The sequence below is a fragment of the Patagioenas fasciata genome, chromosome 9, assembly GCF_037038585.1.
Source record: "Patagioenas fasciata isolate bPatFas1 chromosome 9, bPatFas1.hap1, whole genome shotgun sequence".
In the NCBI taxonomy this organism is placed as follows: Eukaryota; Metazoa; Chordata; class Aves; order Columbiformes; family Columbidae; genus Patagioenas; species Patagioenas fasciata.
Genome location: NC_092528.1, coordinates 24,663,104 through 24,678,625, shown reverse-complemented (window position 1 = coordinate 24,678,625; position 15,522 = coordinate 24,663,104). Strand labels below are relative to the sequence as shown.

At 44.3% G+C, this 15,522-nt stretch overlaps 1 protein-coding gene across 3 annotated transcripts in view; it reads left to right on the top strand.

Annotated features, from left to right (window-relative positions):
• The window catches only part of CCDC50 (coiled-coil domain containing 50), a 43,024-nt gene that overhangs the window by 14,131 nt on the left and 13,371 nt on the right, over positions 1–15,522 (top strand). For all 3 annotated transcript variants that reach the window (XR_011740546.1, XM_065844211.2, XM_065844210.2), the window contains exons 2-5: positions 2,913–2,975; positions 4,289–4,415; positions 8,928–9,018; positions 12,007–12,124. Coding sequence is in view for 2 of the 3 variants with exons in the window: in XM_065844211.2 (XP_065700283.1) it covers positions 2,913–2,975; positions 4,289–4,415; positions 8,928–9,018; positions 12,007–12,124 (399 nt within the window). In the remaining variant the exon portion in view is untranslated. The remainder of the gene's footprint in view (positions 1–2,912; positions 2,976–4,288; positions 4,416–8,927; positions 9,019–12,006; positions 12,125–15,522) is intronic.

Below are 15,522 nucleotides of genomic sequence, written 5' to 3'. Positions count from 1 at the left end.
TGGAGGAGCAGCTAGAAGAAGCAGGCCCATCTATACAACACAACAGTATATGCACTTGGCCTTTTTAAGGAGCGTATGCTTTCTTTGGGAAGTTTTCAATGACTCATCAATCAAAAAGGGTTAAACATTGTAGGAATGAAGCTTAACTGGAGGACATGAAACTTTTTTGTGCTGGCGCAAGACTGTCAATAGAAGAGCAGCAATGTTCTATCACAGCCCTCCCACTTTCTCAACTGTATGCCAAACGTGTTTCTGTCAGTATCTTTTTTCCAAAACAGAGAAGTTTGTCTGAGTGTGGGTAGAATGGAGTAAGAAAAACTTAGTCCTCCTCTGCACGTGTGCCTCTGTGGAGGATGGAGCAAAGATCTATCACCACCATAACCGATGAGACAGAGCTCTCGAATACAAGGATCGGAGCAGTGTATAAACCTGTGCAGAAAGGAGCTGGGATGCCATTTCATAAACGTTTCTTACAGCAGCAATTTTTATGTAAAACATACGTAGCTCTGAAATGTTCATCCTTGCTCCTGTGCTGCGCGTCTTGTCCTGCCAGTACAGCTGTTCAGGCAGCTGTGCAGTGCACTTGCTCAGAGACCTATTGCAGTTAAAAATAACACTTCCCTCCCCTTCTTTTTATTTATCTATTTATTTTTTTTAAACTGTCAGGAGAAAGTGCTGCTTCTTGACTACGTGGTGATAAAAGCATAATGCTAGATTTGGTTAAGCTGTTTGTGGCTCTGTATTAGTGTTTTTGCTTAGCGCTGATAGTTGGGTTCAAACCTCAGAGTTGGATATGCCCTTCCAGCAGGCCAGATGATGCCTGTTGTAAGCAGAACGTGGTCCACAATTGTGCTGTGAAGCCAAAGTATTATTAGGGACCACAGAAATAAAGTCTCTGGGGGGCAAGGTCCCCTTGCCCAATCCCATAAAGATGTATCGTGACCAGCAGATACCCTGAACCTGTCACCTGTGAATAGCACTGCTGCCTGCTCAGCTGTAGCTTTTCCATATCTGTGGCTGAAGGCAGCATTTCTTTATTTATACACAGATGTCCACTGGAAGTGTTTCAGTGCTATTTAGTGTTTTGTGTCATCTTCCATTTTTTAAAAGAAGTTGCAATAAAAAAAGCAACAACAAAACCTTAATTGCACCATCCAGAATTGTACATGCTTAAAATGAGTCACTATGGTATCATATAACTGTAATCTTTGTCCTCATCTCCACCCTGCTGCTTGTCACTCTGCTTCCCCGAAGTGCTGCTCTAGCTGTTGGGAACTTCTGTCATCTGTAGAACATCCTCCCATGCAGCAAGACTGGACCAAAAATTCTGTTGCATGAGATCAAGGATAATGTATTTATCTGACCTTTTAGCACATACAACTAGAAACTCTTCTAGATGTTTTCTGAAGATACCTGGGTGTGAAGGAACATCTTCATGCATCTCCAGCAGAGCACATGTGTCACTGTGAGAAGAGAGAAGGCTCGTGGGACTGTGGCTTGGGAACATGCAGTTGTTGCCTTGAAGTATTTTCCATCCTTTGCAGTGGTGGAAATGTTTTATCTTCTCTGACTCTGAACACTTTCATGAATGGGTTCCTCATAAATTCCTCTTGTAGTTTTGGTATATTCTGGGGGTTTTGGGGTGATTTTCGCTTTCTCTTGTAGGCTGTTGCTGTGCTCTGCTAAAGAGAAACCTTGGTCTTCCCCAGAGGTTTCACCTGTGGAGCGCAACAGCTGAGGTTCCTACCTCCCCTCTGCAGCTTCAGAAGGACCTTGTAGTTCTTGGCTTTGTGCCATACACTTCAAATGGGAGGAATTCCCCTTTTGGGTCCTGTTAAGCTGCTTAGCTTGTGACACTGAGGGGAAAAACAAGTGACAGACCTCTCCAGTGTAATTTTTTCAGTGTCCATGCCTTAAACTCCCCTTGAAGCAGATGGGAACCTGGTGCATGGCATATGTGCGAAGCAGGACCTCATCCTGCAGTTTGGGGACACAAGTCAGTTTGTTCTTGATTCTGAGAAGCTGAGGTGTACCTACCGCCAGAAGACTGAACCTGGTGCTGTGTGTATGTCCCTGTCCCAATATGTATGCGACTTGTGTTTTGATGCCCCGCTGCCTATCATTACAAGTTAAAAATAAACCTTGGTGTGTTTCTACAGTGTGGATAGAGCATTCCTTTCAAAGTTCAAGTGCGAAAGCGATAGGCATTGGCAAAAATCTGCTGCTTTCAGACTGGTGCCAAAGGGAGCTCATCCCCTTCCCGTTTAGCTTGCCTCTGGGTCATTTTCAGCATCTTTGTAGGTAGCTGTGCTTATCCCTGCCTGTAATGCTCTGGCTGATCCCATATCTGTGATCTAGATACAAATGCAGCATTCACAATAGAAAAAGTCAATGAAGCTTACAGGAGACAGGTGTAAAGTGATGCCCGAGCGGGTAGCAATGCCGTGCAGCAAGAGCCGTGGAGCTCTGTCTGCTCAGCTCTGCTAAGGTGACAGCGTGCGGTGCCTTTGCGCAGAGACAGTACTGTTCTCAGACTCTTCAACCCAGTAAAGAAAGTCATAATAGGCACAGATGTTTGCCCTTGGTTTTAGTTGGCATTTGTATAAATCTGGATGGAATACAGGGTTTTGTACACAAGGTCTGATCTGGCGGTAGTGTGGGCAATTCTGGTCTTAAAATAAAGAAGCAGAGGTGGACAAGGCTTGTTGTGCAAACAGGGACAAAGAAGTGTGTGCATGCAAAAATAGCTACAAGTGCAGGAGGGGAAAAAAACCCACAAGTCCAGGCCTTGACTGGTAGAAAGTGTCAGAGGTCTCTGTGTATGTGTGCTCCCCGACCCCCATAGCTCTTTTGATGCTTTTTTTTTCCCCTCCTTGTGATGCTAATTCTCTCGGCTTTGTTTCTCTGTCCAGTGTGTCGAGACTTCGCTGTTCTGGAAGATCATACCTTGGCCTATAACTTACAGGAGCAAGAAAGTAAGTAGCAATGATCTCTGAACAAACTGAAGCAAATTTATCCCAACAGACATCTGGGTTTTTTTTTTTTGGATTTGCTAAGGAAAATCCTCTCTGCTTTTATTTTATTTTTATTCTTTTTATGGAATGTGGATTATTACTACTGTTTTCACTGTCCTGTAACGCTATTTTGCGTTCTGCCGCAGCTTAAATGTCACCCTAGAGAAAGTTCCATTTCATGTTTCAATTTTGTGCTTTCCTTTAGAGTTGAGCTTTTTTATGCCCTTTATGATAAAACCGCATGTGGGACTGCACATGAGGTTTGGTTGCTGTGCGAGGTTTTTATGAATGAGTAGCAATTTTGGAAGCTTCAGGTTTTATAGGCTGACCTGAAGAGGTCTGTTTATTTACTTATTTCAGAATTGCTAGCACCTGCCTTTTGAAAGGAGGCTTCCTTTTGAGACATTTTGGGGTAGGACAGTTGTACACTGTAGGGTTTAAAAAGGAGGAAAAAAGTACAGCCAGGAACTTCAAAGTGAGTGGTGATTTTGTTTTACGTTCTTATCTATTACTTGGGGTTAGTTTGCAGTTTCAGGTGTGATGGCCTCACTCTAATCTGCTTTGCTGAGTGCCAAGACCATTGGTATCTACCAGTACTAGGTGCTAATACCATTCCAACCACTCCGCCAAGCATGCAGCTTGTGCTGTAGTTGTGTCCTTGCGGCTGGAACCTGAGACCACTAAATTAAAGCTGACTCCCAGTTGCGGCTCATGTATCCATCGTTTTAGCAGACAGTATCCATGTATGGTAAAGGACTCACTGTCGTATTCAGTGCTAAATATAAAGGTAGTGGGAGTCTGGAACCGATTATGTTGAGAGTGAGCGGAGTTTCTTCTTCTGGAGGTTCTTGATAACAAATTAGGGGGATGTCCATCAGAAGTGTTCAACTCATCCTCACTTGCCTCTGGTGGTCCCTTCCAGACACACTTTATTAATCTAGAGTAATTTCCCATGGCCAGAAAATGAAATTCAAAGCCTAAAAAGCATTCCCTGTTAATCTGGCTGCGATTAAGATGTGTAGATCTTGTTTTGGTAACAGACACACATATCCAACCCCCTCAGTGCTGAAACAAGGCAATCTCCATCAAGATCTCAAACTGCCAGTGTAATTTCAGCTCAGGACTTCCCCACCTTTAGAGAGATTACATGATGTTTCCCTGCCAAGAGCTGTCTTCCTTTCTGGCCTGGAATCTCCCTCCCACTTGCTTTGTCTTGTTCACACCATGAAGTTCTGCAGGCTGATTTGGGGCTTCTTGTCTGTGCTTATTTCTAGTTGAGCATCACTTGGCAACAAACGTTCAGCGTAATCGTCTGGTGCAACATGACTTGCGGGTGGCCAAGCAACTGCAAGAAGAGGATCTGAAAGCATGTGCTCAAATCCAGAAACACCGAAAAGACTTGTAAGTTTGGGATGGAGCTGTTGAAATGTTAGTCCCATTTGCTCAGAGCACTGAAATCAGCTGCTTTGATTTGAGTTGATTGACAGTGCATGGGACTCAGGTTGATCAGCCTTTTGCTTTTGTTTCCTTTTTCCTTTGGCTATCCGTTGCTGTAAAAGTGTTGATACTAGACTATAGCACAGAGTAATGAGAACAGGGTGGGAGCTGGTGGTTCTGGGACCCATCCTGGCTTAGATTCTGTTGCCTGACCATAGAATCATGGAATCATTTTGTTTGGAAGAGACCCTTAAGATCATCGAGTCCAACCATCACCTAACTCTATCACTGAGCCATGTCCCTAAGAGGCTCCAGTGTGAAGTGACCTGTGAAGAGGAGCTGCTGTCCCAGGGGCATTTGGTGGAGATGGGTGCTGGGGGTTACACCTTCTCTTGCAGTCACTGACTTCTGCAGCAGCTGTGGGAGGATGTTTTGGGGGTGATGCAGTTTGCTCTGCAGGTGTGCTCAGCCCCCACACACCAGATCTAACCCCTGGCCTGTGATTTGGGTTTCTGCATGCTGTGGCTTTTAGACTGTGGAACTGATGTAGTCCATGAGATGTAACAAATGGGTTATGTGAGAGGTCTCAGTCAGATCCCAATGATGAGGGTCAGCAGCTGGCTTTCTGATGGGGCTCGCTGCAAATGCAGGGTCTGCAAGGCTTCTGTCTTGTTCTGTGATGCCACCCACCAGGTACGGTTGGTGGTGGATCACAAGCCCTGGGTGGCTCATCTGGCAGAGACAGCGATGGAGTAGAAGAGCTCTGTGTTGCAGATGTGTGAGATACAGGACTGGCTTCAAAGGAGCTGCTCATAAAAGATCTGAAGTTGGGGCGTGACAGATCAGCCACTGTTTTCAATGTTCCAAACATACTCAGGCACCACTGGATGGTTACATGTGTCTCTCTCAAGTCTGTTCTTTCTTTCAATAGCTTGGTCTTCATTACCAATTACAGATGTGAGCATGTAAATGACAACATAAAAATTAATTTTGTATGGCAGAGACTATTCCTTTTTGTTACTCGCTGGGAAATGCAAACAGTTTTCTTGTTGTAGGACTCTGTAAAATGGGATTTACAAACTTTGTGAGCCAAGTTACAGGCAAAACTGCTGATGCAAAGAGTTGTGTCAGCAGCAGTTCTGCTCCTGAAAGCATGAGATCTCTAAGAATAGTAAAAAAAGTTGGATACATCCTTTTGTAATTTGATCTTTTTCTTCCTTAATTCCATGTACGTTCCCCCTGTCTCTTCCTTGTGCAAGATCAGCATGTTCTGGCAGCAAAATGATCCTTTGCTGTTGTTGCTCTCTGTACTGTATAGGGTGGTTTGACACTGCAAGGTGATGGAGGAGCAAGGGGACAGAACTGGGTGGTCTTGAGGAGCAAGGAATATAAAAAAGCTCTTCAGATTTATGGGCTTTCTTCTGTCTTTCAAATCCTAGATTCTCTCAGGAAGAATTTGTGAAGATAAAGAATAGGAATAACAGTTTTTAAGAATTCAGGGAAGCATCAAGCCTTATTATCACGCTGCTTTAAAAGCATCTCTCACATTTAGCTGAGCAGCCTGCAAACTGCCAAGCATAGTAGCAAGGTTGCTAAAATAACTGTTGGAAAAACCATGAAAATATGCTGTTTCCTCATTTTGTTCCCAGTACTGTGACAGTTCTGTTACACTAATGTGAACAGTTCCTTTGAATGGTTCCCTTAAACCCTTTTTTTTTACTCCTCATGTGGCAACAATTATAATACTTGTTACAGCCAACAGGAGTGAGAGCCTTCTGATCACGGACCTTTTTCTTTGCCTCTTACCTAAACTGATGTAGAGTTTCCCTGGCACTCTTAACCCTCCTGGCTGCCCAGGAACATAGGGCACATAGGTGTGATGTTCAGGGGTGGTGATGTTTTATGTTTCTCTGGCTGATTTCTGAGGACCGATGGGCACTTGAACTCATGCTAAAGAAACTGAAGACAAGAAGAGCTGTCAAAGTTCTTTAACCTATTTTCTTATGCTCAGTCAAGTTGAAACGCTATCTTATGTTGTTTGACTGATCAAGTCTCAGTGTTTAATTACCACTGAGTAATAAAACCTAAAATCTAATGCTTTCCTGTTCAGTAGTTCTTAGATTGATACGATATATTCGAAGATGCATGTCATCAGGAACAAGAAGATGCTTCTGCTGTTGCGTTACTTCAAGTGTTCTTTGCAAATGGAGAGGCAATGACCTTGTTGCCGTGGCTCTGAAAGACGATTAGCTGTTTATGTCTCCTGTTTGTCTGCAATAAGATGTATTTTAAGCATTTAGCAAGTCAGTTGGTGCTGATGAACTTGGCACGTTGTCTCTGTTCACAGGTGCTGGGGGAACTGGAGACGTGCTATGCCTTGATATGTCTGACCTTTCTAACTTTATTTTCTACCTGCATTCATGTCCTGCAAGACTGGGGTCACAAGGGATCCACTATCTTAGACCCTGCTCCCCAGGATTTGTATATTCAGCTATTGTTTTGCTGGGGACTGTGGTTCTCTGCTGGTACCAGGTTTGCCAAGTTCCATTTTATATGGCAGGTTCAAGAACTAGATTTGCTACTACGTGAGCTCGTGTGCTTTTGAACAGGTCTCTCCCTGGAGTCAAATGAAATGCACACAACATACACACAAAATGCCAAGTTTTATTACATGGATAAAAGAAACTGATGTCTGAAGATGTTTGATCTATTGATAACTCCAGTCCTACAAACACTGTCATTCAGGAGTGCTTTCCAGGGTGTCTTGTCTCTAGACGTGATCAGTTTGTGGCTATGCACAGGTGTTTGCAAGTGTGGCAGTCTAGGAAAGAGAAGGAAATGTCATGTTGTGATGCCGACTTGGCATGCATATGTGTTTGGGGAAGGGGATATAAATAACATGCAGTACCCAATTTCAGGTCTGCTTCCAAGGAAGAGTTGACAGAAATAAAGAAACTTCTTTTCCCTCCCACTGCATGTTCCTTTTCATTGCCTGTGATAGATCAGTTGTTACTTGGTGTCATTTGTCGTCTAAACCCTCTTTTTATTGCAGTGTCCTTCCTCCCAACCCTAAGCCACATATCCATTCTTCCCACTTCTCTCATTCTTCACTTTCTATGAACCAAGGCTCTGTGGTGCCACTGACTGCTCCAGCCATGCCAATTTTCTCTGTTTTGCTACCAAAAGTGTTTGTCAGCACTTACTATTTTAGTTTCCTCTGCTCATGTCCTAGACATTCCTCCAGTCCTTTGCCTCCGAGTTCACTAAGTCATTTATGCCCAGATCCTTGCTCAAGCCTAGAACTAGTTGCTCCAGCCCACATGGCACAACTTTGACATAGCAGAACCTGCTTCTCTTGAAATATTTGCTTGACTTCATGATATGTTCTTGATAGTCCTCTCATCACCTATCTGATCATTGCCAGTGTATTCTTCAAAAGATTGCATTCTAATGAAGCCAGCTCTGCCTGTTGCTGGTCCCATTCTTATCTTCTTCCATGCTTTGCCTTTCAGTAGTCTCAGTTGCAGAGATAGCTTAGATTGATTTTCCTGACCTCTTTAGAGCTAATCTTTGGCTCCATTTCAACAGTGCTGAAAGAGAGAGCTCTGAATCTATATTCTTAAATCCCCCAGTGCTTTTCTGGGTTGCCCTAAGAAACCTCTCTGGCCATCGTTCCAGCCTGTTTGCTGGGCATCAGAGCACACGTCTGAGTATGGCCACAATTCTTGCAGATCATTTCTGTATGATGTCCCTGAAATACAGCCTTCCCAGTCTATCCACATAGACAAAACTCTCACTTCATGTCTCAATTACTCCAGTATCTATCTCTCCACAGTTAAGGCAACCTTGTGTTATTCCCACATCCACACTGACATGGTGACAGTGACTCCCTCACCCCTGGTTTTGATACTTGTCACTTTCTTGCCTCTTGGCACCAGTTCTACTTGTGCATCTCATCCCACCTCAGCAGCAATTTTTTTATTCATTACTGAACTGTCACGTCCAGCCTCAGCTTGGCATTTCTACCACATTTTGCTCTCAGCACTTCTGTGCTTTGTCCTTGGCTTTCATGTGAAAACCACTGCCCTGAAATGCCTGCATTAGCCTGACCCCTAAACCCCTCCTTCGGCACCACAGGTACAAAAATTCCTCAGCAGAATTAGGCTGTTTGCAGAGATTCTGCTGCTCTATTTTGACCAGTCCTGTCCTATGGCACCTCCCTTCTTACCAAACTGCCTGTGAATCTGTTTTCTCTTGCTTGATACTCTGTGCATGTTTTTGGACCCGTTTTCTAAACTTGGCCAGCAGTAAGTACAGGGAGTCCTGGTCCTGGTGAGGATTCATGGGTTCTGCATTAATACTGAGTAATAATTATTCTGTGTAAATCAAATGGTTCTTTAGCTCTTTTATCTTTCTCCAGGCTGACTGATGCCCATGACTTTGGCTACCTATAATCCTTGTTTCCTTGCCTTCTAGAGAACGACAGGACTGCGAAATCGCTCAGGAAATCCAAGTGAAACTGGTGTTTGAAGCGGAGCAGCGCCGCAGGCAAGAGGAAAATGATGAGGTAACCTTTAAAGCTGCAGGGATGGCAGGGGTATTTGGGGCAGCCCTTTCAGAGCAGGTGTTTCTGGATCATTAGCCACGTGAATTGGCTTGTGTGGTGTCAGTCCTGGTCCTCACAGGTCTTGGTAGGCACAGAGATTTTGGGGAGTCCTGTTACAGGGGTAAGATAAAGTCATTGTCGTCATGCCGAAGGCTCACAAGGGTTGTTGGTGCCAGTGGCCTTGCTGATGAGGAGGGCAAGCAATAGGTGGGTCTTGTGTTCATTTCCCTGGTGTGGGAAAGTGAAGCTGCTTTTGCTGTTCAAGATGTACTTTCTCAAATGCAAGAAGATAGGTACTGCTTTGGGGAAAATCCTGCGTCATGATTTCTTGGTCTTTGGTGCAAAAACTTCAGCAGGACCCTCAGCCCAGCAATCCACCTCTGGCTTCTCTTCCTTCATCATCAGTTTAAGTCTTTCACAGCCTAAACACTGTTGCAGTTTCTTGCTAGCAGATGCCTTTTTTGATTTCAGAATATTGCTCTGCTACTGTTGCATGAGAGTGGGCAGTGTGACTTGTCCATGGTATCCAGAGGACTTGGCTTGTTGATCACTTTATTGTGTGAGCCTTTCAGATTGGGTACTCAAGAAAGCCACAGTGTGGAGGAACACCTGTGTGAGCCTGGACTGTAGCCCCATTTTTGATTGCAAATAGTTTCCTGAGGAGTCTGAGCAGTCTTAAGATGCTCAAGAGGGACCTGGTGGCATTTTCCTCTGTGTTTCCTGGAAGAGCCTGAAATAAAAATCAGTCCTTACCTGACAGATGCATCAATTTGCTTCTTATACCATTAAATCCCAGCAAATACTGAAAGGCTGCTCAGGCAGACATGGAAGGGCTTCCAAGTGGAGCTTGTGTCAACAGGGGTGGGAGGAACACTCTGGCCAAAGGATTTATGCTTTAAATGTGATCATCTGTCTCATTATTATTGGGAAGGTGAAAGGGATGCAATACAGCTCATGTTGGCTGTGGGATTTGCATCTTTCCTCCCTGCTTTACGTTGAGAGCTGCTGGGATGTCAGCAGTCTGACAGCAGATCCCTGCAACCTGTCACACCAGCGTGCTGACCATCTTGTGCTGCTGGGAACAATCTTCAAATTAAAGTGGCTCAAAGCAATGAGGAGAAGTCGTAAATACTCTTTTTATTCTTTCTGGTACATGGGAAGTTCCCAAGTGTGGCTGAAATGTAAGTGTGGATTGTTGGGCTGCAGTTGGGTACCAGGGTGTGACAGCACCACCCATCCTTGAGTTCTGGAGAGCTTGGGTTGATCCTATTTCCCTTCAAGAGTTCCCCACAGTGTTACTACTTTTACGTGGGCTCCTGTGCTGAGGCCCAACCTGAGCAAAGTGAGTGACCTGCGCAGTGCTGTGGGGTTTGTCAGCTGGCAGAGTGACAAACGTCAGAGCCGCTTCTGTAGCCCTCAGCACAGCACCTGTACAGGTACCCTGCAGGACATTCTGTATTTCACTGGCCACACACTGGTCTTGTACTTGTCACACGTCAGGGTGCAGTAACTGTCCCGTGTTCATGGTGGCTCTCTGGTTCGCCAGTGGCCATCAGTGTTGCACCAGTGCTGTGCTTGAAGCAGATCCAGTCTGGTGTGCAGGGTTTTTAAATGAAGTGCTAAGCCTACCTGCTTACAAGTCCAGTTTCCAAGAAGTGGTTTGTGTGGATTTGCAAGTCCTGAGCCATCTCAGTCCTGGAGATAATATGCTTAAGCCCATATATTTATAGACTTACTGTACTTGCTACAAGAGGTCAACCTTGTCAGAGGAAGGAACTTTTTTGTTGTTGTTGTTTGTTTGTTTGTTTTGGGTTTTGTGTGTGTGTGTTTGTAAAGAACCCATGGCATCCCCAGGTCCTCCACAAAGCTGGTTACTGAGCAGATCTGATCTGAATCCTGAAATAACAGTTTGTACTTGAACACCCATCCAGTGTCCTCCAGTTCTGGCTTTGCTCCGGAGGGTGTTGGCTCTTGGTTTGCATTTCAGTGATGCCTTTCCTGCCTGCAGTGTACACTTTACATGCATGGCTCTGTAAAGGTCCTGAGGATTAGGGAGGCTTAAATGAATAGCGTCCAAAGGGCTAGCATTCCCTGCTGGTATCTTCCAGCTTCTCTTCCAAGCTTCAGACTAACCACAAGCATCTGGGCCCCAAATGAGCAAGCCCCAGGGAGCTGTTTGCTGTTGCTAGGCCCTGTTGATCCATTAGTCATATTGAAGGTAAACCAATTAGGAAAGTGGAGTGCTGTTCCCTTTGATGGCATATCTACCAAAACTGCGACAGAAGATAAACGGCTGCAGTCCCTGCAGCGCTCCTGCCTTGTGCGTAGCCCTTTCTTCCTAATGTCCCTTTCGATTTTCTTTTCTTCCAGTCTCTGTCTATCAAATTGATGCATTTCCCTGCCTGGCATCCTACAGTCTCTGTAAATTACATCCAGTTTGAAGCGAGTTCATTATTTGCTTTGGGAAGTCCTTCCAGTCCGAAGTGCCTTCAGCTGGAGACAGGCTTTGTCTCTGTGTTTTTTCTTTCCTTGGCGGGGCTCAGGGGGGAAGTCCAACCCACTTGCACGAGTGGGTGTGTGCTTTTGTGACTTCCAAATCCTTACTGAAAGGCCAAGGTTGCACACTCAGTCCCTTCTGCCATGCTTTGGCCTTGAGGGTTTTGCAGGCTTGTGTACAGATGGAACAGGAACCTGTGAGTCTGCCGTGGGGTTGGAAGCTCAGCGATGCACCTGGGTGAGGATGGATACTGGTTGCTGAGGTGTTCCCTTGTGTGAACTGCTAATTTTGGAGCCCCATCCAGCCCAGGGGTCCAAAAGTAACCCTGTTGTTGCCTTGTCTGGAAAATTACACTATCAAGTTTTATAATTGAACAAAGAATTTGAATAAAAGGATCTGGAGATTATTTTTTTTAGGGGGAAGGTAATGTCTATTTTCTTCCATCTCTGCAGGACATTGCCCGTCTCCTACAACAGAAAGAACTGCAGGAAGAAAAAAAGCGCAAGAAACAGTACCCAGAATCCCAGGGACACACAGCCCCTGAAGACAACTATTATGCAGAAAATGAAGGTGCGTTTCTCCTAGATAAAGGATCAAGATCATGGCAATATAGGTGAACCTATTGATCTGGCAACACTGTTTAGGAGATTGTCTTTATCCTACAGTCCTGCATTCAGCACTGTAGCATTGCATCAGTTTGCAGCATCGGGATCAGACTTTATTCTAGAATCAGGAAATACTAAATTAAAAAGTGGAGAAAAACAATTTTATGATTTTTGATGTCGTGTAAGATGGTGTCCTGTAACATGGCCTAAAGGACAGAGATATGGGGTATGTGGTGTGCACATGTAAGCACACCCATGCGTGCATGTTTTGAAAGGGTTTGTGGAAAAAGGCAGTAGCTGATGTTACTGATAAGCCACAGTTCTGTGTAACACCGCAAGTGTGCGGGGGGGAATTCAGATGCAGTTCCACGCTTGCATTCAAAGAGAAACAGTTCCACGTGCTCATCTGCGATGCTGGCACAGCTACGTGTATGAAGGAATAAATGCTGATTCATGGAACAGCCTTTCAAAAATAACTCCTTGCAGGTATGTATCCAAACATTAAAATTAGCACAAACGCTTTGAATGACTTACTGAATAACAAGGTCATCTCCACAGAATATCTCTGCTGTGATTATCATCTGGGACTGTACATTGTGGAAAAGATATGACCCACGGTGCTGTATTGCTTTCTCTCGGTTGGCTTCTGTGATTGAATACAGATCCTCTTTAAATTGGGAGGAGAGAATCGGGGTGTGTTTAATTATGGAGCAATCTGGGGATGGCTTTGCTGTGTGCTGGTGGTGGTTCTTGTGTTCTTTCTTCAAAAAAAGAATGTGGTGGGGAAGAGATGGGTTGCTTTTGATTAACAGATTGTAAAGATGAGGATCAAACCTCTTTCTCATTTTAACATCAATGCCATTGGCGATTTTGAATGTCTTTTATTTGAACTTACACAAAGTATTTTAGTGAAGGATGGCCAAGAAAACACAAAACACAAAGTGCAAACCAGTAACAAAGTGGAAACTTTATAACCACAAATCCTGTTACCTGTACAGAGCCGGGAAAGACTTTGATCATGGAGTCTTATGGCCAACCCACACTTCAGTTTTTCAGACTTAAATGGGACAAGTCCTTGGAAAAAATACAATACAGGTAATAGTGTTACTGTGCAGAGATGGTAGGACAGCATGGATCTTTATAACAGAAATCAGCTGACAAAAGCCTGTCACTCTCTGAACCTGAAACTCTGGTGTGGATTTGGAGAGCAGGATATCTTGTGGGTCTAATTTTTCTCCCTGTGATAATTTGTGGTCTCGGAGGTGAGGTACAGCGTGACCCTCCATAGTAGTGCTGTTCTTGGTCCTCACTCCTTAAAAAAAAGAAAGGACTGGAGTGGATTTTGATGCTGGGATCACCTAGTCCATTGGTCTGGAACCTCTTAAATACTTGGGCACCATTTAATTAGGCTTTGGCATCTTCAGTTTCTAACATCCTCATGACCTGTGAACTTAAACAAAAAAACCCTGGCTTTTTTTGGGCTTTAGTCGATCTGGAGACTGAATAAAAGTTGATCCATATCTAGGAGGAGTGTGGATCAGGGCTATTGGTCCAGAGCAACCTGTGTTCTTAAAAAGTGGAAAAATAAACCTGAAAAAAGGCCAAGTTCCTCCCAGAAGTGTCTGTGCCATCAAAAACGTTTCTTTATTCACTCAGTCACTTGTTGCTTGAGAGAGAAACACCAGGACCTAAAGAGTGTTTACACAGCCCCTGCGGCAGGTGCTGCAGGAACCGGTGCCTGCTGAGGAGTTAATTGCCCTGAGATACCCCAAAAGCAAAACTGCTGCCCGGGCTCTCTGCCATGGTTACATTACCTGCAATGATCCTTTTCCACCGCAGCCACACTTTGCTCTTTCATGATCTCCTGCTCTCTGCCGCTGTATTTATTGAGCTTTCCTTAATGACAAAATTGAATTAATTCTAACACTCTTGTTAGTGTCATTCAAGAGCTGATTCTTGCTTTCAGGCTCTGGTCTCAGTTTTTCAGTAAGTCACTTAGATTGTTTTATTGGATGTTTGTTTTCTGTAAGACATGTGAACGATCTAAAACTGAACAGAAAACCTACCAGTTAACAGGAACTGCTGTGGTTACTCTTACAGTTGTTGGATTTTTAAAAATATTCCTATTCTGGATAAAAGTAACACAGACTTGTTTTCAGGGTGGATTTTCTGTAGGGTATATTTTTCCTGGCTCTTAAAAAGTTTTTTCTGAATAAAATGACTTGAAGGCAGCATTCAGTTTGAGTGGTTTTTGTTTCTGAAATCTGGATGACTGTAAGGAAGGCAGAGCTATTTATTAAAACAGAATGCAGTTCATGTGCACTAAAATCTATTTCAAATATTTTTAGATACTATAAAGAGCTCAACAGTGGAGAAGGGAAGTCTTAACACTGCTGCCTTTTTTTTTTTGTATATTTCTGTTTTACATCAGCGTCTGATTCCAGGAATTTTTTTTCATCAGAAATACACCTTCAATCTGAAAAAGCTGCTATAGAGATAATCATTGACTAAGTTCAATAGGTTGACTAGAAACTAAATTGATCAGCAGATTGTGTACAGGCAGACTGCTGCATCCTCATAGCTGTGTCAGGTTTATTAGTGAAACTAAAAGCAAAGAAAATTTCCACCTGCTTTCTGGAAAGCGCAGAGGAAACAACCCCACCAGGCTGCCGAGTAAGCGACTTTCCCAGCTATATTGCTGAGGTCAGGAGCCTGGGTTTTGTAAAGTTTTATCCTGCCCTTAAATTTGTATAGTCCTCCCTGCAGTCAGAACCTAAACTTTTATTTAGGCAGTGAAGAAGTGCGGGGTCTGAAACTTCTGGGTCTGCAAGAGATACGTGACAGTCTGTGGTGGAAGATATTTGGGTGCTGCAGGGATCCATCATCTCATTCTTGCTTTAAAGAAAAACAAAAATCCTACCCCCCCCTTGTCTCTTTCTCTTCTCTTTGTGTGGGTCTTTTCCCCGTTAGGTGAGGCTGTTTATTCTGATGAAAAACCTTGTGCCTGAAGCCAGAGCAAGGCATTGGTGCTCACAAACCGGGATCCAACCTTGACCCTCTGCGTGTCCCCTCCTGGCCTTACGCTGCCCCCCCTGTTGCCTCCTATCTCACCTGCATCTTGCACCCTCCTTTGCAAACCTTTCTCTGGTGGTTGCAGCAGTGACATGTCACCAGGAGATGAACTACTCTGATGGCTGTTTTTCACCCCCAATGACATCATTAAAAGTCCTTCATCTCCATGTTGGCTTGTCCTTGTTCTAGGAGGTGCTCAGATGCACTTTCAGGTTGGACCTGTGTTTTGTGCTCCGACCCCATTGCCTCCTGTGCTGTCCTGCTGCTGGACAGTCTGCTGCTTCATTCTGT